The 24,663-nt window shown below is 32.3% G+C and overlaps 1 protein-coding gene across 4 annotated transcripts in view; it reads right to left on the bottom strand.

Moving 5' to 3' along the window:
* Window positions 1–24,663, bottom strand: part of SPR (G protein-coupled sex peptide receptor) — a 1,401,361-nt gene that overhangs the window by 5,629 nt on the left and 1,371,069 nt on the right. For 3 of the 4 annotated variants that reach the window (XM_075356174.1, XM_075356177.1, XM_075356176.1), the window contains one exon: window positions 9,129–9,392. In XM_075356174.1, coding sequence (XP_075212289.1) covers window positions 9,129–9,392 — 264 coding nt within the window. Of the gene's footprint in view, window positions 1–9,128; window positions 9,393–24,663 lie in introns of those variants that run through there. The other variant, XM_075356175.1, reaches the window with a different exon arrangement.

The following is a 24,663-nucleotide window of genomic DNA, read 5'->3' as shown; positions in this document are numbered from 1 at the left end:
TTACCCACAAATGTAAGGAATGCATTCAGTGCAGACTCTATACCATATTACAGGATAAAATTTTTCATCACACAGAAAAAGGTCACATATTAACCCTAATGTGCAAATTTTACACATACAACCTAAAAACTAAAATTCAACACACCAATTGATCAAAAAGAACATAATTAACACATTAAATTCAACAAAAACAATATATTAAACTACAAACACTAGATAAATTAAATATACTAATTGATAACAAAGTAATCTAGTAAGAGTTCCTAACCTTTATAAGACAAGTTTCATTTACAACAATAAATAGAAATGTTACAATGGGAGGTGCCAATAATAAGCCCCAAAAGTCTTAATTTGAAAGTGTTGTAACCATATAAATAATTTTAACATAAATCTCACACATCCCTCCTGTACTTTAGTTCAAAAACTATAACCAAAAAATTCAATGCTGTTATATTAAGTATATCAGTTAAATTAATTAAGTGTAACAATTTAATAATTGTTGCTGAATGTGTACAGTTAGTTATTGTATTACATAATGGTTAACAATATTAGATTGTTAAATGTTTTGTAATTTTCTTATTGTGACATACATTGTACAAAATAATTATAAACTACAGAATTTAAGCTATAGAGTTATTTAGAAAATTGTGTTATTATAGTATATTAAGAATTAAATATACACTCATAATCATTTAGTGAGTACATATTATCAACACACATAAATACATATACGTATATATATATACATACATATATTTTTTTTAAGTGTGATGTGCGGTTATCAACTGCTATGATCATTTAGCCTAAATGGAAATTGTAGCAGAAGGAAAAATGTATTTTTCGTACACTTCAAATTTCATACGCTGACTGGGATTCAAACCCAGGACTTCCAGGTGAAAGGGAAAGACGCATCACTCATGCCACGGAGGCCTTAAGAAGGAATGTTATAATTTAGAATTCTTAGTATTAAACTCAGGGCATTCAGTACATAATTGAAATTGGTTAACTAACTGAGAAATTAAGGCAATATTATTAAATTAATTTACCAATAATTTAAAATAATGATTATATCAAGGATGTAAAGTTAAATATAAACAGTTAAGTAATTCAATTCTATGTAGAATACAGCAATTATATAAGCTCTATAACTTTAACTGTGACAGATACTCTGAAACAATTATAAACAACAATGATAATAAATTATTCATCTTGATTATTTTATACTTGATTCATTTTATTTTTTATTTTTTGGTGAATATTTATGTTAAATAAATAAAAGGTTTATGTCAATATTATTTTACCAACAATAAATGTTTCATAAAATGATACCAAAGTAAGAAATGTGGGTATAAAACTTTTAGCTCTTTGTGAACTAACGAGAAAATTGAGATGTTATCTTTAATGTGCTAAAGGCCAATCTTTGACATAAGAGTCAAGTTTTATATCATTAGTGTAGCTGTAATGAGCTTTATACTCTACCATCAAAAACCAAAACTGGAGCCTTGTTCGTCTAATTGGCTATAAATATAACTTTTCACAAAAAACTCAAAAGTAATAACTAAAAGGTATAGCATTATAAACCAACATTTTTGTACTAGTTTACAGTGTTATATTTATATATAAACAAGACAAACAAACCATTTTCACAAATACCTGCCTACATGCTCAAATAAATAAAGAAAGTACATCAAATAATTAATAAAGCTACAATAAATGAAATGAAAAAGCAATGATAAAAATTACACAGTGATTAAATGAACAATAGTAAACAGTACCAAACAGCACTTTTTAAATGAACATGAGGAAAATTAATGAGGTTACAGGACTTTTTAAGCTGTAAACACTAAAAGTAGCTTTCCCTACCAATAAACTATTATAAATCATTTAGAGAAGAATTCAAGAATTCAGTAATTATTGATAATAATAATCTATTACTTTCAATAATCTTCATTATTTTTCTCTTCCATAAAGATTATAATTAAATATATTTTATATTAATTTATAGGCTTTTAGAATTGTTACATACTGCTACTATGTTGACCTGTAAAGTACAGGTACAAGAGATAAATATTAAAAATTAAAAAACATGACTGCCGAAAAAACATCCCTGACAAACAATGCTCTTTTGTTCTGGTTTGGTTCCATTGTGGTTTTTTATTAACTAGCAAATACCCCATTGGAACTTTGAAAATCAGACGATTGTTTACAGATATATTATAAGAGCATCCCACTGCACCTCCCAAAATGCACCCAGGGGTACCCTGTTTGTAACCAGTTAATGGTGATGATTGGTCTAGTTCGCATCACCTGACCGTTCTAGCCTAACACACCAATCTAGCCTCCAATTATTATTAAACAGAAATTTTTTTAATTTATTTAATATCATTTTATTTTATTTAACATAAATTTAGTTCTATTATTTTTGTAATTTTATTCATTTGACTGATTTGAATCATTCAATTCTAACCCAGTTAACAGAGTGACAGAGGCTGACAGATCACAGTTTATTAATTCAACTCATTAAAGTTTGTATTTCAATTGGCAAATCTCCACTACTACATATATTTTTATAAATATACATACGTATATATATTTATGTAGCCTATGACAATCCCAGAAACATAAAGATTCCAATGCGGGATCATTCATCTAAGTTGGTTCGGCCATTGAGCTGCTAGGATGGAACAAACACACATACATACACCCCAAAAACATTTGGGCAGTGGTGTAAATTATTAATTTTATTAATAAAAGAAGAGGATTATTAGTTAATATTTAGCAATAGAGAACATGCTTACATGATTGAAATACTGCCTGTCAAAAAATCATAAGATTTTTTTCTTAAATGTTTATAAATAATAAATAACAACAGTAATAATAATTATAAAATAAATTAATAAATATTACTACCATAATTCATTCATTCAATATCATAGCAGATATTAAAACACAACTATTTTAGACACAAATAAATCGATACTGAAAATACTATTGATTTATCCATTTAAAGTCGTATATATGATTTTTTTTATCCTTTTAGTTATAAACATTCATATACACATATAGCCTATGACACTCCCTGTAACATAAGGATTCCAATGTGGGGGTGATACATCTAAATTGGTTTGGCAGTTAACCTGCTATGGTGGAACAAACAAAAATACATAATACATACATACATACTTACAATCATACACACATACACCCTAAAAACATTACACTCATTTTTGGGTAGTCATGTAAAAAGAGAAAAACAGAATTATCCTCCTAAACAAATTTTGGAAGCTGCTGCTTTTGATTGAAAGGTACAACTGTTTTCAGCATTTTAAATTAAAAAAACTCTTCCTATGTTAATAATAAAATAATTTTTATTTTTTTAAATATTAAAAATTAATAGATTCATTTTCAAGTTATGGAAATTATTTTTTAAGAAAATTTTTATTAATCATATGAACTCAGTTGAAATTGAGTAATATTTTTAAAGTTTTATTACATTTTATGATAAAATTAAGATTTCTTTACTTCAATATAAATTAAAAATTAAAAAATTGTTTATTTAAAAGATTTTGATATGTATAATACTAATCAACCAATCAGAGGTTTCGACTTAACTTTTCATAAAAAGTGAATGTATTAAAAAAAACCTTCTGCTAATGACTCAACAAAATATATGCATGTATTATTTATAATTCTTTAAATTTTACATTAATCAGGGGATCTAGAATTTATAGCGGTTAGCATGCTGGCTTCTAGATATTCTACATTTAAGTTTGATTCCTAGCAAGGATCTGGCATTTTTTCACTTATTCCACCATTTAATATTTTTCGTTAAAATTTATACACAAACATGTCTGAGATTGAAATTTAAAATTGAAAAAAAAGTCTTCCTAAAACCAGGGATCTTGTGATAAATCCAATCAAGAATATATATGTATATTTTTTGTTTGTTTGATGATCTCACCACATAAGTTTGAAGCTTGTCCATGGGATGTCTGGTCAAGACTTGAACTTGGAATCTCTGGATGAATGGCCAAGACATTACCACTCTGCCACGGAAATATCGGCAATATTTGATTATTATTTTTAATTGTACAAACATGCTGCTTGTAATTTACCTTTATTGTATGATTTTTTTTAAGTCCATATGAAATTTTACTGTTTTCTTTGAATTGCAGATTTACAAGGGTCTTATTGAAAAATGACCAAATGAGAGAACTGTAATATATTCTATCTAATTTGGAATTTGCTTGACTATGATTAATTGATTACATTGTACTTAACAAAACTTACTATAGTAACTCAAACTTTAGGTATTAAATTTATAATTGGTTTTAATCCAATAAACTGAATAAATGGAATTTATTAAAAAACTCTAAAAATAAACTCAGACTTAATCATAAACTAAGGTGTTTTAATGTAAAACAGACAGCAGATTTTGCTCAAAATTTTCAATTTAATCTTTTAAGCATTCTGCTGATTAAAAGAAAAATGTTCATAATCTATTTATTTTTGTGATTTATTATTATTGATTTTACTCAGATTTACTGAGGCAAGTTTTATAATAATAATAATAATTTACAACAACAATAATAAATTTTGTAATAATTACAAGCATGGTGGTATTAACATTAATTAGCAACCAATATTTTGGCAATATCTCTGAAACATGAAAAATAAATCTAACTATAATTAATTTCTTTTACCTCTTAGGTCTTCAGGCTGTAAATATGAGTACAACTAAAATTCATATCCATATCTGCACTACAAATTTAAAAAAGTTTGAATCAGACAAACCACTAATTGTTAAATTTATGTACTTCATATACCTCATGAACAGTTTTTCTCTAGTACTGAGATTCTCATTATGCTGTTACATTATTAGAATTTAGTTTTAAATGACTTAAATAGAGGTGAGTAGTGTACACAGATAAGATACTAAATTTGGATGGAGGAGGAGAATCTTTGAACCTTATAATAACTCTATCATATAGTAAAAGAGAAACTAGCTATAAAACAGCTGCAAACTAAACTACAGTTGTTCTTTTTTGTCCTTCTTTAAATTGCATCAATATGTTTAAGTATGTATTGTGCGCTGTTATTAGATATATTGATTAGTTTGAGTATATTGTGGTATGTAAAAGTTTTATACATTCATTAATGTATAAAATGTATGAACATCAAATTAAATTAATAAAATTTATATATTAAAATCGTTAATATATAGTTAAAACGACCTACAATTTGTCCAGTACAAAAGTAAATCACCCAGTGCAGTCTTAAGTAATTAGTGATTGCAAACGTTTTGTTTTTTTAAATTCAGGGAGGTTGTTTTCTTTATAAGTTTTGGTACAGTAGTTTGCTGAATTTTTTATGAATTTTAAGTATTATTCTGTAGTTCAACTTGTTCACAAAAAAATCTTAGTACAAAGCCAGGAGTATTAACTTAATATAAAACATTTTTTTATTTTTATTTTGACATAATATTTTAATGTATCGGTAATATCAATTTATATTTTAATATTTCATGCCAATATAAACAAATTTTACTATTGTATTCAGGGAATTATAAAAATGCATTTTATAATATAATGCCATATTTTTCGTTATTATGAATAGTGAAAAATGTTTTACGAAAAAAACTTCAAAGATAGAATTAATCTAAATGTACAGATTTTGATGTAAAATTATGAGAAATAAAGTAGACTAGGGTCATGACTACTTTCACAGGATTAAATTCTCCTAATTACATTAGATGGTTAATGCCAACTGTCTAAGAGGATCAAACACAAACATGGGGTGAGTCATACCCCTCATAATTGGAACAATAATGATGTCAAATCTTCAACACTAGCACTCTGCTAACTGGCTTAATCCTGTTAACACCCTGACACATTTTCCTTCTGCTGCCATGTTAGAGTGGGATGTGACTACTTAAATAACAGAGATATTTATACGTGTACACATTCAATATTATTATGTATCCCCCTCACCCTCATTCACTCAATGATGGTGACGGAATACTCCTCCCACTCACTCACTCTGTGTGTGTATGTGTGTGTGCCAACCTGTCTGTCTGTGTCTGTTTCTCTCTCTCTTTCAGTGTGTGTGTGTGTGTGTGTGTGTGTGTGCACACGCACACACTCTTGCATGAGTATATGCGCATGCACATGCACATGAAGGTATAACCCAAACAACACACACACACAAATGTATATGCATATTATCAGTAATAATAAAGGTTGAGATAAAATATATCACAATGATGTATATCACAAAATAATAATGGAATAAGGGTGAACAAAAAAGAATATCATTGTTTTAAAGCTATTTAATTCTTTTTACTTTGACTTAACAGTAATGAATCATAAATAAACTGAAAGAGTAATTCTTACAATTTTTCCCTGAAGTTTTCAATGTGAACCCCTTTCGTCATGTGGCACATTCAATCGATAGGAGAGTTCATCCCACACTTTAATCAGCATGTCTGGAGAAATGGAAGCAACAACTACTTCAGTCCTATGTCTCAAATTGGGTAGATCAGTAGGTAGCAGAGGCAAATAAAGCTTTTATAAAAGCCCAAAGAAAAATTCTCATGGGGTCAGATTGGGTGACTTTGGAGGCCACCACACACAAAGCTCTGTCATCAGGTCTAAGCTGCTCAATACAGCAGTTAGGGAAAATGCCATTCACCAATCCCATAAAGAGTTATGCAAGTGAGGAAACAGATCTTGTTGCCAAGAAAAATTATCTGATTATGCTGCATATCCTAATAAGCAACACCTGTTATGTTTGCTTCATTGAAAAAGGATGATCCATAAACTTGCCGTTAGGATATTGCACATAAAACATTTAATTTTTGGGAGTCTCTTTTGCATTGAAAGAGTTCGTGGAGAACTTCTAACCTCCATATAAGAACATTATGTGTAAGTTTTCTACTAAGATGAAATGTTGACTCATCACTGATTACATATGGCCAAGAAAATCGTTTTCATGATGCAACATTTTGATTGGGAAGTCGGCACGCACTTGTAGCTGGTAGGCTTCAAGGACTATAACAGCAGTAAACAAAATGGACAATGCAAGGATTTCCTTAAAACCTTCCACACATTATCACCAGCATTGGCTAGTTCATGTTTGGCCTTCCAAAAAGGTTTTGGGACTATTCAGGAAAGACTCTCTGTCACTTGCAACATTTTTTCATACACTATAAGTTGCCCCTTACTCTTCTCTTCACACAGACTACCAGTCATTTCAAACCAATTATGCCATCAACAAATTTTATTGTCGCTCAGAGAATCACAATTAAACTTTCTACAAAATGCATGTTGGAGTGTAACTACAAATTCACATTTAACAAACTGCAGAAGAAAACTTCTGTTTAGGATCACAGAAGGCTTTCTGTTCAGGAGTGCGATCTTTGCTAGTGGTGCAATCAATCATTGCCATGCGCACAACTAAAACTCTTTTCTTTGCCTTTGATTCTAGCCATAATGTAGACTGTATAAGTACACCTCAACCAAGAAATTTTATAACAAATTAAAACCCTAATGACTACTTTGTAAACCCAGTATTTTACTCTTTTATCACCATAGTGTTAATTCTAGTTTCACGTTCCTTATTTTCATACAACCATACATTTGTAATTTCAGTTCATCACACAGAGGTATTAGACTGAAAAAGTTCATAAATTATAAGCTATCAGAGAAAAGAATCTTTACTTCAATTTCTTTATTTTATAATTTTAACATTAAGTATTTAAAAGCATGCTAATATCAATTATACTTCATCTTATAATACATAAGACTGTTTAAAGATAATAAAATGCTTTTAAAGCTTAGTGACTATGCTAAATACTATATTGGATAGATTGGCTGCAAAAATCACATGGTGTTTCAAGGAAAATGTACAGGAGTCATGATCAGGCTCCTGTAAAAATGAATCTTTGAAAATCTCCTCATAGAAATGGTCACACATAATAAAGACATTAATCATTATAGAAATTTTAAATATAAAAAACATACACTATAAATGAAATATTTGGAAATGGTCAGACATTTTTTCACACGTTATCATAAAAAAAATAAAAGATACCATTCCATCACAAACTAAAGGAGTATTCTAACCACGTTACTGTTATGCAGTTAACAACAGTGGTGCAAGTAATTTCACTGAAGAAGAAGCTTGGATAATTAGTTCTGAAAAGATCTTCATCCAGATCAATTTTATGCAATTTAAAAATGAGTTCAGTAAACCAGTGATTTCTAAATAATTTATTGCAGAAATAAATTTTTAAGTGTTCTTTCTTCCATCCTAGTACTCAAAGGATTTGGAGTTGTGTATGTTTACTATAGAAAAAAACAGAAAATTTATAGCCGTTTCATATTTAAAATGATATTTTTTTAGATTCTAATCCAGTGTACCTGAAGGGAAAAACAAGTTGGTTGGCTAATCCTTTGATGATGAGGCAGAAAAGGACTTATAGACTGGATCTTAAGAGTGAGTAAAAGAAACCATAGAAAACTCATGTCACTGTTTTATTATGCCATATATATATATATATATATATACACACACACATATATATAAACATTAATATTACTAAATTTATTGGTTAATTTTCTGTAGATCTGAATTTTCTATACATCATACAGAATTAGTTTTATTGATATGTCAGTCAGTTTTACCCTACACTTGACACCTACTCTTATAAACTCTTCATCTAAGGATTTTCCCAAATTCGTAATTTCTTCAAAATCGTAATCTTAAAAATTTCCTCTTTGTCCATGTGTAATTCAAGTTTTCCAATAGTATGAGCTTACATTTATACTTATTTCAAGTAACAGAAATACTATTTCACTTTTTAAGTTTGTAGTATTTTCCCATTTGATCTTATTTGAATTTCCGAAATATTATTACCAGTTATTTGAATAACTGGGAAAGTAATAAAGGGACCAGATTTATTTCTAAAGAGAACATTATCCTATTTGACTGTTTGGAAATACATATGAAAATTAATATGCATATTTTTATTCTTTAGTAAATTAATATGTTTAATTATTATTATTATTATTATTATTATTATTAATAAAATACTTCAGTACATTAAAAAATATAAAATAAATTACTTACTAAAGAACAGTCTCATTGGTTGTAGTTCGAGGACCATTTACAAGAGAGTATCTTGAACTGCCTCCATTACGACGAGCTACGGTCACTGCACCTCGGATGAATAATTCTTTAAATGTCTCCCGGAACTGTCGTGACATACCACAGTAAATGGCAAAGTTGATTGGATAACTGACAATTATGAAGAAGTTGGTAAACAAGACTAAGACATTTGCTACAGAATAATCTAGAATCTCTGTTATGCTGCTTGAAATTATGTGAAGTACCTGTAAAAAAAAAGAAATATTGTAAATTAATAACACAAACACATTACAAACAAAATATGTCCTAATAAATACGCTTATCTAACATAAATAGATTAAATTAATCTATTAGTAATCATTTACCAGTGACAATGCTGTATTTCAAAACCTAAAGCATTAGGAGGTATAGGTACTGTATCTTCGACAGTTTTTAGATCAGATTATGAAAATGATTTGACTTATTATATAACACTTATTTTATTTTTAAACAGGTAAACATTAGCTTAAGAGAATTAGGTTTAGTGTCTTCAATGTGTTTTCAAGTTAAAGATTGGGTCTTATATTATTTTATCAATGTTTGATAACTCTTTAATTCTTTGAATTGAAATTTCATTCCACAATCCAAAGTTTGCTGAGTAAGGTTGAAGTTTAAATATATAAAAATATCAAATTTTAAAATGCATCTTCTTAAACAATTAATTTTCAGTGTAACTTTAGAATATTGAATAACAGTTTTATTGATAAAGCCTTAGCTGATGTTCAATGGCAGTGTCCGTATGTCGTTTCTCTGGAATCCTTTTTTTACTTCTATCAAGACACAGGTTTCTCATCTTTACGTTTCTTACAAATTGACTAGTGGCATGTTTTCTAAGCCATCCATACTTAAAACAATAATATAACTAAAAACGCTTTAGTAAAATAAAATTAAAAATACAAACAACTTTAAAAAGTGCATCAAAATGTAAAAAAAATTCTTTTCAATTGCTTTTTAAATTTTGACATCTGCGCCAGAATATGGATTGTCCTTTTTTTAAACTGGCTTCAATTTGTAAAATTTGAAATCTAAAAATTGAAAAAAAGTTTCTTACTGATACTATCTTTTTCTGTTTAGCCTCCAGAACAACGTAAGTTATTATGTCAGAGGATGAATGAAGGTGATGTGTATGAATGTAAATGAACTGGAGTCTTGTACAGTCTCAAGTTCACCATTCCTGAGATGTGTGGCTAATTGAAACCCAACACCAAAGAACAACAGTATCCAGGATCTCGTATTCAAATCCATATAAAAGTAACTATGATTTACTAGGATTGGAACCTTAGAACTCTTAACTTCAACATCAGCTGATTTGCAATGACAAATTTACCACTAGCACAACCTGGTGGGTTTTCTTTGTGATACTACATTTAAAACCGGGTTTTGTTATTTTTAAAATTAACTCTATATTTTAAAATATTTAGTTTTATTTTTGTTTAAAATACAGGTAAGCCCGGTAATACCATTCCAAAGAAATGATAAACCTATCTTGATAAAAATAGAAAAGGAAAGTGTCAAGTGCCAATCCTGAATACCAGAGCATGAAATATTACTACTTGGAGTGCAGAAAAATGAATTCTTCCCTGAAAATAATTTTTTATATTGTTTTTCATACACTTAGAGCAAATGAATGCAAATTTTTGAAACAGGTTTCCTGAAGTGGCATGTAAAAATACATTAAGAAAGACGATAGGGTTCAACATTTTAGGCATTAAAAACCATTTCATCTATTTCATTTTACATGTCTCGAAAAGACAGAATCGCAGTAGCTGAAAAGTTTCAAGTTAAAGAAATTGTTATATCTTCTATCAAAGAAAAAACAAAAATCATTTTTATTCTTTAAGTGTAAGTTATCAGAAAGAAAGTTACTATGAGACCACCAGAGGCTTTTCATCTACAAAATAATCACAGAACCATCAAAACTGGGGTATTATTTAAGATCAAAGACTTGAACATGCATAAAACGGCTCAAACTGGGAATCTCTTTCTTAAGTTGGAATAAAATAAGATTCAAATAATACAGAGAAATTCTTTCTGTAAATACACATTCACAATGGAAAGGAAGCAGTAAGAGAATTATGCTATTGAAATTGATATACTTTAAATGATATATAACACTAAATGAAAATAATAGATGTGGAAACAAGTCATGCACGATGATCTAGACACTGAACAAATGTATTTTTCACAGGCTGTTTGTACTGTATTAAAGCTTGAAAGATTTTTTTCAATTCAACTGCCACCAAATTCTCAAGTTTTCAAAACAGTAATAGAATCCCTGATAATTTTATTTATGTATATTTAACCTATGAAAGAAAATTTACTAACTTAATTTTATTTCTATTATTACTGTCATTACTTTGCTTAATAAATAAATTAATGAATAAATAAATACACAGGGAGATAGGTGTACAAAACATGTTGTAAAGTTTGCTTGCTGGTAGTTAGTAGAGACGTCAGAACGATAGCAGGAGATTGAAGACCGGGGCCTTGCATCTTGGCAGGCCAGATGGGATGAATCCCCCACAGGTCACTACACACATGTTATATTTCCTATAGTGTCTGATTTAGGTGCAAGTGGCTGGGTCTCCCCAATTGGTATATCACAGTTTCTCTCCAGACATGGTGCCTTTTGGGTGAGTTTGGCTATGTTTCATTTGGTGGGTTTGAGTCAATGCCCAGATTATGGGACTGATGATAAAGGGACCACGTCCTCAACGTCTGTCCCCAATACGAGGTCGAAGTTCACGAGCTGTTTGGGAACTTGAGAGAATACATTCCTTTCTGGATCTTTGTACCAACTAGATGATCCGCGATAAATGGTCTCTAGTGGTTGGTTTTCTTTGTGCCCTTGCAGTGTGTAGGTCTGCAGAGGGAGTTTAATCGAGGTACTCGATCGTGATAGGTTCTTGGTTGGCTAGGGTTCCGGCCTAGGCATTGGATTGGTTGGAGGTAGGTGCATTGGCATCATGCCAAGGTTATATTGGTATTGTTTGTGATTTGTTTTGGAGCTCCTGTTGGTGGGGGTGACCGTGCCGCAGGGATGTAGTAACCCATGCAACTGGGGGCGTGGCTTCCCTCCACCAGTGGCGGTCCTGATCGTGACACATGAGACTCCATGATGGGACCGAGTGGGGGTGCGGAGTTTGTCCCCAGCTCCTGCATGGACCGGAATGAGGTTACGTTCAACCTTGTTAGGTTACCTAAAGTGATAGACTTATTTGGGTGTAGGTCTAAATTTCTATGTTACATAAGAGATAATTTTGATTGGTATGAGTGTAGCAGTGATTTACCTTTCAACATGTTCGTTTTCTGAGGTTTTCACAGTCATGAACGATGCTGTCAAATATGGACTAAGCACGGGATTCACACTTCTGCGGTTTCAGTCAGTTAGTTTGAGTGAATCATATTAGGTTGGATGTGAAGATGTTTGTCTGAGGCCTATGCGAAGGCAAAATTTGATTTGTATTTTACTGATGCAAATGTCTGCCGAGGGATTAGTATCGGTGACATCCCGACCGAGGCCTGGCTAATGACTGTGAGATGTAATCAGTTAGAGGGTTTTAAGACAACCTCCAGTAAAGCCCCTCAGGGCTTGGAACGGAGGGGGTGGTGTGGTGACTGGTAACATCACAAGGTGGGGGTCTTCCCTATGGGTTTGGGATGGTAGTTAGTAGAGAATTATTGTCTACAAAAAAAGATAGAAATGTAAATAGAAGTTTAATGTTTTGATTTTAAAGTGTATAATGTTCCATTGCACATTTTCACTAAACCTGAGATCAGAAAAACAAAAGAAATATATTGTTTTATTATAATGACTTGAACCAGAGACATGACTGATTTTTTTCTCAAGGATTTTCTTGTACCTTTGCTTCATCACATGTACTGTCAAAAATACAAGTTATGTCAAAAATAGTTTTGTTAATTAAGGTTAATACAAAAACATTTTATAACTAAGTTATGCAGTAACCCTTAACAATTTAATTTTATGCAATTATAAAATTCGTACTTCAGAAAACTAAAATCACATTAAAAATATTTACAAACTTCTGGAACTGGCAAGATGGTAAACTGTTTTTCTTACAGTCCAACAGTTCCGCTAGATGTGAAACCTCTCAAACATTAGGTAAAATAAGAATAAAAAGAAAAAACATTGAATCCTCATTATAATATAAACAATTTCTTGTAGAACATTAAACTTATATATTACTGAATGCAGTTTCTATTAGTCAAGCTTTGACAAGATCTATGAATCTTGACTCTGATAAAATCAGAATAAAAATTTTTATACTCAATTTTGGTTTTTGTTACATCTACTTCATTAGTCGATATCTCAACACAGCAATTATAAGTTAATTATATTAACAACCTCTTTTATCTTTAATTACTAAATTATTACTGGAGTGAACAAACACTATTACAATGATAATTACTTCTGGCTTCAAAATTTTTCTAATAAATCTGAGTTTGTATTTACATATTTAGTATACATCAATAAAGATTCAACAATAAATCTTTTTTTTAAATGAGACTCACAGGTTGATTTAATTGAAGAGTTTTGATTGAAAATGTAGGCTAATCAGTAACTCAAAAATTTGCCTTGGGCTCCCCTCCTGTCTTGATTGAAACTTTCTTTTGTTGGCATTTTTTCTTTTCAATTTCATTTTCATAAATTATTAAAACAATACAGTTTTTGATAGCTTTTATCCAAAATATATTTTAATAAATTGATTTTTCTGGATGTTGATTTTCTGTTGACGCAAAAGAATAAAAGTAGGCAAAGAAAAGTTGATACAGCAGAGTCCCGCTAATCCGAAAATTCGGCTAATCCAAACAATTTTGGTGTGAAAAATGTTTTTTTATTTTTAACTAAAAACTAGCTTCGGCAGTTGTTCAACATAGCAAAGGGCAAGATCCAGGACCAATGCCGCCTCTGTGTGTATCATGTGATACAAGCTTGTCTGTATCACTGCCGGCATCATCAACATGCTTCTCAGAGTCTTACTGAGTAACAAAAGACTTTCACGTCCTTCAACATCTGCTGACATCCACTCGTCTACGCCGTCGTCAACTGCTTCCTCACAATCCGGAATTTAATTTACAAGCTCAAGTAGATAAGCTTTGTTTTTCTGATTTGAAATTTCTACAAAGCTGAGGATTAATCATATTTATTTTCAAGATTTTGTTAATCACTGCTCAGAGACAGCGTCTGAATTTGGCTGTCCAAAAAGCATCATCCTTAATGTTTACTTGTTTCATTTTCTGAAGTAAAGAATCTGAACTTATATCATCTTCCATGAGGGTTCTTAGGAATTTTTTTCTTTATGCAAGCTTTGAAGTTTCAGCTTGCAAGTTTGCAAGACAACCTGATCCACAGGTTTGTCATAAAGGCATAACATTAGGAGGTAGGAAGGCTGCCTTGATTTCACTACAAAATGCCTTAATTTCCCACAAAATTACTACAAGCTATTAATGTAACTCGCTCCTTGGTCATTTTAAAGCCTGGAGCACAGACTTCTTCCTTAGATGCCAAACTTTTTGTTGGTAATGCCTTGAAGTTGAAGTCAGTTTCATCAACATTGTAGACTGGTTGACTATGGGACTATGGGAAAATATTTTTCCCATAGTAATAAATCAGCAAACTTTCTTTGGTACTCCTGTGATGCAGTATGATCTGCTGACAGCTGCTCCTCTGTGATAGTTAACTGGCGAATCCTGTGACGTTTCTTCCACCTTTCTAACCACCTGATGCTTGTCGTAAATGAATTGTCAACATTTATCAATTTAGTAAGAGGTCTACTTAAGGGCATGCCTTTTTCTCTTTTCTATGTAAACTACAGAAAGAGGAATTCATCAACCTTTTTCAACTAGTGACGGTCTTGATGTATCCCAGCCTTCAAGATTTTTTTTTGAAGAAGATGCACAGAATTGTTCAATTTTTGTATGGCTTTTCTTCCATTACTAATTCCACAGACAATTTTGTCACTCTCATCTTTTTCTAAACGATTCAAAACTTCTAGCCTATCTTTAAGTGTACATGTAGTATGCTTCTGTTTGCAAGCCACTGTACCAACCACTGAACGTTACATATACAATACATACAGTACTCGCATAAAGATTAACATCGACGCTGAACTAAATGCTACTAGCACGTTCAAATTTACTTGACACAGTAAGGTACGTCCGAACTGACATAATAATAGCAGACAAATGAGTAGCGATACATTAGAAAATATCAGTTTGAGGCTAAATTGTTGTTTCTCAGAAAAAGCCAATATTGTTTCACTTCAGTACCAACTGTTCTAAATCATTCGATGTACTGTATGCATGTAAAATTTTATACACTGAACTGTAGAAATAAAAGAGATACGGTATTGTATTATAAAAAGTGCGTACTATGTACAGTCTGTATTTCTAAATTGTTTTATATTGTGAGGAAAACAAGGAAAAATAATTAAAAAAACTACTACATAAAAAAGGCCATAAAACTGTCCAATCTTACGATAAAAAGATGTATGGTATCAGTATGGTACAGTATGACAACAACACAAGAGACTCACCTCACTGTCACTAACATTATCTGCATGCATGCACGGACTAGTGTACTCGTTTCAACAGAATTGAATAATTTTTGATTTTTTCCTGTTACTGCAATAACTTCTGTTAATCCGAAAATTTCACAAACCGAATAGAGCTCGGTCCCAATTAGTTCGGATTAGCCAGACTGTACTGTAGCATTAAATTATGACAAAAAATTTGATAAAAAGTAAATATTTTTTTTTTTTTTTTTTTTATGAATTAAGAAATAGAAAACCATAAATTATTATGATGATAGAATTTCGAGATTATAGCTATAGGATATTCACAAGTACAAAATAAAAGTTTGAATTTTTTAAATGTGTTTCAACCTAGAGATACTTAGGTAACTTTCAAGATTGATAACAGATCTTCTTTGATACTTTATGATTTTTGTAATAACCAGACTGCATGAAACAATATAATTTCGGCTAATGAGTAAATTAAATAACCCGCAGCCCTTTGTGGGTGTTTTCTGTTATCCAGTTTCGGAAATAAATGGGTTTTCTGCTTTGATACCATCTAACCGTAACAGCGTTGTGGTTAAACAATTCGGTGGTCGGAAATAACTGTTTTAAAATTTTAAAATGCTATATCTGGTTACTCGTACTTCGTACGGTAAAAATATTTTTACCCGGTTCTTATCGTTATCCGATAAACACCAATACAAAGTGACCATACTAAATTCCCCCCTTTTTTTCTAATTACTTTTATTTTATGTGTTTTAGTCAAAACCAGAGAAAGATGAAGCCAGTCGTATCGTACACACAGTAAAAGAATCTGTGTTGGTTGAGGCACCGTCGCATCCCTTAAAAAATCGAATTTCACAGAAAACCCAAAAGTGGTTTTTAGATATTTTTCTGAAGAGTATTTTCAAGCTCCAATCTAGTGAATATCTCGTTTAGTGTAGTCGGAAATGGGGAAAATTTGCAATCATTGTTCAAAATTTTTATCTTTATACCCCTTTCAAGGTCAAATTTCGAAAAATCTAGAAATTGTTTTTTTTTTTATTTTCACATGAAAATTACACCAAAAGTCAAGTTGATGTCTTTATTAATTACCGAGAAATTAAAAAAAATAGTAAGTTTCATTGTTACTCCATTTTCGCCCTTTAAACTCGGAATTTAAAAAAATCCTTTCTTAGTGTCCACTTACACATACGAAGAACATGCATACAAATTTTCATCAATTTATCTTCAGTAGTTTTTGCTAGGCTTTGATGAATCGGGCAGTCAGTCAGTAGGTGTTCTTTTATATATATATGTGTGTGTGTGTGTGTGTGTTTGGACGCGTGTAAAGTCAAGGAATATAATATTAATATTTATTTTACAAGCAGTCCGTTAATATACATATGAACACATAATTATAGAATACATTAATAATTATAATTAATATAACATATCTTCTAAGAATTCTTACATTTTACTAGAAATTGTTTGAAATTGACGCCGAAAAGTCGGAAATGTAAAGAATTATTAATAAAGGATTATTTATTATTTTAAGTAATATACTACTTTGAAAAAAACAATTGTTTAAACAAACGAAATATAGTATTTTTAAAGTTACGTACAATTTATTTGATTTCTGAGTATATGTTTATAAATTTAATCTTTTATTGTTCAATTTGCGGTTTTGTTATGTTGTTCAGTTACTACAATTTAACGAAAAAGCCAACACGATCTGTTTCTCTTTTCAAGAAGTCTTTTATTTTCGTTTTAGTTACTGCTCGAGTCTATATTTTATTTGTTCTCTAGTATCTGTCCCGCCCGGTCGATTTTCACCCTCTTAGAGAATTCAATTCTCAGCGTCTGACTTTTATGTGAGAAATTCTTTTCATTTCTGCATTTCGTTCTGCGTTGTGCGATCGCAATGCACGATGACCTCGAATCTTACTAGTCTTTCTTTCATCTTTCTAGTGAAATTCAGTTATAGCTGCGCTGTGAATCGAATGTGTTATCGGAATATAAAACCTCTTTAACTTGAGCTTTATCGATTTTATATAAAGGCGTATTCAATACTGTAACAAAGTAATGCGAAACAAACATACTACAAAAAATAAAAAAAACGTTGTAACTATCACGTGATGCAACATAAAATATTCAATATTTGAAGCATCAATTTTAAGTAGTATTACCAAAATCTAATATTATTAGGAAATGCATTTTTGACAGAAACTTGCAGACAAATCCAGTTCTGTACGACGGAGTATTTACAGTATTTCAAAAGTTATCGTTACGATTTGTAGGTCTACCTAAAAGAAAATATCTTCCATACTTAGCAGTACAAAACCTATCTTTCCCGTACTTCCAAATGAAAAAAGATACATTTCGGCTTGAAAGTTATTAATTTCTTTTTTTTCTGTGAAACTTACTTTACAATTTTTTTCTAATACGGCAGAAGAAATATTTCTCTAGCAAAGATAAAAAGTGTAATTCAGTAATGATTTGCTCGAAATAGCTGTTGAGAGAAAAATAAAATAGAGCTTATGCGAGTATAAGGAAAGTTTCTTTTGGTAAAAGTTAAAGAAAAACAACTGGAATCGCTTTATTTTACATTAAAAATACTTTCTTGTTTTTTGCAGAAGTTATAGTTTTTGTTGAGCATTATTTACAAATAGGATTTGCACACTGTACTGATTGATATATACATTTACGCCTGTTCATAGTGTATGTTGTTGTATGAATATATTTTTAAACAGTTTTTTGAATAAACTTCTATTTTCCCTGAGTTGTTTTATTCTTCTCTATCAAGTTCGCACTGTTTTCACTAATTATGTAAAGCAGTCCTACTTATTCCTTTTATTTTCAAAGAGGGTTATGAATAAAAACTATTGTGAACTAAATTTGAAGTCATTTTAAATTCGATCCGATGTGGCATTATTATATTTTTCTAAATTATCTTTGAATCTGCAATTACTTCTGCGGGTAAAAGATACAAAGCCATATGTATCACCCTTGATAATAATTTATGTACTTGTCTGTCAAAAATTTAGTACCCATCAAAGCTTAGGAAGACTAAACACAGATGCGCACTAGTTTCAGTTATATTTCCTGAAGTGGTCCTAATCCGGATAGTGTACCGGGAAAAGAACGCTGTAAGTAGCAAGGTGCCATTCGCCGGTCCAGCAATCCATCCCCATTCCGCACTTCAATTGAGTTTTATAAACTTTAATGAAAGTGTATTTAATAATCTTGAGAATTTTAACTTTTTTGAATCATTTATCATCCAACGTTTTCACATTTTTACAACGTGCATACATTTAGCACTGTAATTTAACTCTTTTACGGAGCGAGAGCGAGTTGAATTGTTTCCATTCTTAGTACAATAATTATTAAATAATGGCATTTTTGAAATAAATTAAGATGAAGAAAGCTTATAATTCAGTAAATAAAAAAATACTACAGTAAAAAAAATATCGGTTTAGTATAAGGAAATATACTGGTTTTCTTCATTAATAGCTTTTCTAAGATGGTCTTACATTAAATTATATTCACTGGATTTCTCATATATGTACAAACCTATTAACATTTTACGGGAATTAAAAATTAAAACTTTTACTCACTATTCCAGCTGATACAATATAAGTCATAAAAAAATTTAAACATACAGTGAAATGATACTTAATAGTATCACTCCTTTCAAGGTTGAATATAAAAAAAATCTAGATATCTTGGTTTTTATATATATACATGAAGATATATACACACACCAAAAATCAAGTTGATATCTTCATTTTATACAAAGAAATTAAAAAAAAATTGTATATTTCATTATTACTCCATTAATAATGCTCCAGACATTTACTTTTTTATATTAGTAACTAAAATCAGATAAAAATTATTTAACAATTATTCTTTTTTAAGAATTATAGCAAGTACATTTTAGCTCGAAACGTTTAAAACTAGGTTTATTTAAACATTAATTTTATTATAAAACATGTTGTAACATTTAAAAACTAACGACGACGATTAAATAATTCGTAGTTCGTTGCCAGTAAATAAAAGACAAAAATAATTCAATGAAAATAGTTAAATGAAAATAATAGTTTATATTGGCGAGGTTAGGTTAGGATCTATGAAAGTGCAGACGTGATATTTTTTCTTTGTTTTTGGATGCCCACTGTGTCTTCGTTTTCACGTTTTTTGTTATTATTTTTTTCGTTTGTTGTTTTACGATGTTTCGTTCGTGTTTCGTTTATTTTACGTTCTTGTGTTTTTTTTTTGTTTTCGTTACTTTGTTTGTGTTAGTGCCTTTGGTTACTTTTCCTTACGGGCTAATAATGACTTGTATCGTTTGGTTTGACTGTTTTTTTCACATTAACTGTCGTTTTGGAGTTATTTGCCGTTTCGTTGTTTACTTTAGGGTTTTTTGTGATATTAAACTTTATTTTAATACTTTGGCCTACGGTAATTAACGGATGTTGATTAGTTACCCAACTGGATAAATTATTCTTTTCGGTTAGTTTACGTTCGTTTTTTTTTGTTTTGTTTAACCTACGGGATCACCGTTAGGTATTGCTTCAGAGGATGAGATGAATGATTTGTAGCGTGTGAAAATGCCACGCCTGACCGGGGTTCGAACCCGGGACCTCAGGATGAAAGGCCGAGACGCTACCACTCGCGCCATGGAGGCCGGCATGTTTATAAATTTAGAAAGATTTTAATTTTTCTATCACCCGTTTCAAGCAGGGAAATTTTGAGAAATAAATTCTCTCTCGCAGTGTTTTTTTTATTAATGTTTTGAACTACAGACTTCCTTTACACTTAAAGACTTTTTTTTTGTGTTTTCCAGATATTCTTGTTAGTCGGACACTTGGTTGATTGAATTAATTTGAATCATTAACTGATTTAAATTAATTAACTGATTTCGTTTATTTATATTTTGTTGGACTATGACTGAACAAGATCAGACCGGGGATGCCCCCTTTTTCCGGGTGAGGTTTTCACTCCGGTTGGGGGGGGAGGAGATCCGGTAGGGGGAGGCCTCCCAGGTTATTGTTCATGAGGTTGAGTCAAAGAGTTGTGAAAGTTTCTTTCAGTGTGAAAGTGTGAAAGTGTGTTTCAGTTTTGTGGAAATGGCGATCGAGTTCAGGCGGCTACTGAGTAAACCTTGAGAAATAGAAAAGGGAAAGGCATCTATCTGGCGCCAGCAGAGGGCTGCGGGTGTGCCGGTTTCAGTCTCTCGAGGCGTTCGTGCTGTTGTAGGTGTTGAACCGAAAATTTTGAAGCCGACCGGGAAATGACGACTGCGTCTTTCTCCGCCGGCTTCGGAGGAGAATAAGAAATCAAAGGAGGGCAGTAGGAGTTCCTTCTTCTCTTGGGAGGAGACCTCGGATCTGAATTGGGAGTATGCCTCCCCGATGGAAGAGGGAGAGCTGAAGGAGGAGCCGGTGACGATTGGTATAATTTCTGATAGTGGCAAGCGGAGGAGGTGTCTGGCTAATAATACGGCTATTCTTCCCCGTCATGTTAGGCACCTCAGTTCTCTAGTTAGCCAACATGTAGATACGATTACAGAGATTAGGGAGTGAGTGTTCCCATAATATGGGTGGTATTTCTCGGATGGTGGGACTATTCCGAGACGTGTTGTAGAAAACATCTGAGGAAACAAAGAGAGCTCAGTCGACTGGACCTAGTGGATGAAGCTACGCAAACGTATTTCATTGTTTATGATGTGACCACTCAAACTGTGGATGGACGTACGCCTGGGATAAATGTGCGGAATGCATTGGAGAGTAAAGTAGTCGACAGCGAATTGCCCCGACTGATCCTTCAGTGGTGGCCCAAGGAAGTTTTTACGTCCACTGTGGTACTGAAGAATGTCAGTGGAGCTGATGGCCTTGCGTGGGTGATCGACCTGGAACGGGGGGCAGATTATGGACCATCTCGACGTTGTTGGAGGAGATGCCCTGGGCGGGCCGGATGCTTCGATCGGGATCACTGCGGGCTGGTCAGGTTGTTGCTGGCAATATCCGTGCGATGGATTTGGCCAGTGGGTCAGTGGAGACACAGGCAGACTGAATTATTTGGTGTTAGCTAACTCGTTGGAGGGTGAGGAACGTTTGGTCAATCGCTTGATGTAATCAGCTCGGTTGGTGTTGGATGGGAATGCCAGTACCATTGCGGGCCTCACGGGAGGGTATGGCTTCTTTTGTGTCAAGTGACTGAGTATATGACTCGGAGGCGCTCTTGTAAGTTCTCGGCGCACACAGACATGTTATCACTGGGTACCACAGTGAGTAGGGTCTCGGTGAAGAGACCGGCAGGGCCCCCAACCGCGACAGTAGTGGTGAAAGCGGCAGGCCGCACATCTGCGGATCTCCTTCGCATTATAAAGGACTGCGTGTCACCGGGCGAAGCAGGTATACAGGCCGCACATCTGCGGATCTCCTTCGCATTATAAAGGACTGCGTGTCACCGGGCGAAGCAGGTATACTCTCGGCGCGTCGAGTTCAGGAAGACGACCTTCACATCAGAGTTACAGACACTGGAGATGTTGCTGAGAAGCTACGCCGGCAAATTTTGATCAAGGTAGAGGGCATGATAGTTACGGCCGGTAGGGGTGTTCGACGTGTTCACTTGCTTATAAAGGACGTTGACGCCCTTGCCTCTGAGGTGGATTTAGTGCGTGATATCCCCAAGATGGCTGGAGCCTTATTGGCGATAGGTGTCCTCTCCCTGCGGCCGTCATTTGGGAATACAAAAGAGTGGCGACGGTGGCGGTTTCGCTTCTGTTCGCGGATAAATTGCTGAAGGACCGCCGCATCAGCATTGGGTGAGTGTCTTGCCGGGTTTCACGGAGTTCAACTGAAGAGCGTTGCAATAGATATTGGGGGATCGGGTACCGAGCTGAATCCTGCAGCGGTCCCGATAGACGAGGACATTGCTTCAACTGTGGGATTGCAGGGCATCTACGTAAGGATTGCCCAACGGAGGCCAAATGTACCCTTTTGTAATTCTCGTGGCATTCTCGTCCCGGCTGTCTGGGAGGAACGTCAGTTCTCGACTAAGCAGTTTGAGGCGATGGCACCCCCTGGACCTGTGTTAATGCTTCATTTCGGGTCTGGCTCCAGGGGGGAGATAAAAACTGATGAACTCAAAAAAATAAGTAATATATATTGATATACATTTAAAAAAATGAGTAATTATTCAAAAATAAAAAGTATCTTAAAAAGAAGTAAACAGAAATAGTAAATGTGCATCAGTTGAAAAAAGATAGTAAGATAGGCAGGCAGTCAGCGGACTCTGCCCCCTGGACCCCCTGTGTTCATTAAATTCTTGCTTGTGAAAATAATTATGATAATAAAGATTAAAGATTGTTCATTTTATAAAAATATTAGTGTACTGTAATTTCTGCAAAGCAACAGATCGGTCAGTTCAAGACTCTAACCTTTGAACGATCTGAAAAATGCAGATTTTAAAATAACCGGCCTCCATCTTAAAAACAATAGTTACCCATTCTTTGTACAAAAAAAATATTTTTACCGGTTCTTAACGTTTACCGGTAAGCAACACTAGATGGCGACCGTACTTCATTTTTTATTTTATATTTTAACTTTTTTATGTTTTTTAGTCAAGTACGAGTAGATGCAGCCAGTCACTTCGCACATACAGTAAAATTGGTAGTGGCTGTGTTAGTTAAGCGGCCGCGCGATACACAACCGCACCGCTTAAAAAAATCGAAATTAAAAAAAAAGAAAAAATCATTTTTAATAAATGACTTTTTATTTATCTGAAGAGTATTTTCATGCCCAAATGTACTGAATATCTCATTTAGTATTGTCGGAAATGGGGAAAATTTGCAATCATTATTCAAAATCTTTACGTTTCTTCACCCCTTTAAAGGTCGAATATCAAAAAAAATCTACATATTTAGGTTTTTAGATATATACATGAAGATTACACACACCAAAAATCAAATTGTGACATCTTCATTTTTTACCGAGAAATTAAAAAAATAGTACATTTCATTGTTACACCATTTTAACCTAAACTCGAAATTTCAAAAAAATTCTTTCTTATTGTGCGGTTACACCATAAAAAGAACGTGTGTACAAATTTTCAACAATTCATCTTCAGTAATTTTTGCTGGGCGTATATTTACAGATAAAATATAAGGGCTTTAAAAGGGATGGAATATATAAAAAATCCAATTTTTATTTCTGCGATGCAGTGATTAGAAACGAAGAGTATAATTTATGAGCTTGTCCGACAATTTAACTCATATATATATATATATATATATACACGTTTATGAGTTTTCAAGAAAGCATTACGAAGTAAAAACAAAACTTGTAGAATATTACTTTGCCATTCATAGTAGGAATTCAGGAAAATTTGGGGAAATTCCGAAACAGAACTGTTACACGTTAACAATTCTGGAAAATTAAATTGTCGAAGCCCATAAAATGCATTCTTCGTTGCTAGTCACCGCATTGCAGAAATAAAAGTTGGATTTTTTTTTTACATTCCATCCCTTTTAAAGCTCTTATTTTTTATCTGTAAATATCCATAATACAATATTGATTAAAAAAGAAAATCCACTTTTATTTTATATGAGAACGGCCATTTTCTTTATAAATATTGTTGTTTAAAGTAATATTACACAACACACAACACATAACACATAACTAGTTCTTGTTCTAGTGCAACTGAACAAAGTGTTTCCGGGGTGGGGTGGTAACTGCAAAATTTTTGGGAGTTCCTCAATAATAAAACGTGTTTCACAATCGCTACTGCTAAGACTTGCACATATATAAAAAGGTTGTTTAAATGAAAAATAATAAGTACAATTATTGGTAAGTTCATTATTACTACATGTACAAAATTAAAGCATTTCTAAAATTAAAGATGAACTTTACATTTTTTTCTTTTAACATAACAGTTTTTATAAGCAGTATTTAAT

The sequence above is a fragment of the Lycorma delicatula genome, chromosome 2 (genome assembly GCF_047948215.1).
Source record: "Lycorma delicatula isolate Av1 chromosome 2, ASM4794821v1, whole genome shotgun sequence".
Classification (NCBI taxonomy): Eukaryota; Metazoa; Arthropoda; class Insecta; order Hemiptera; family Fulgoridae; genus Lycorma; species Lycorma delicatula.
Note: the sequence above shows the minus strand (reverse complement) of the source record. Positions and strands in the feature narration are given on the sequence as shown.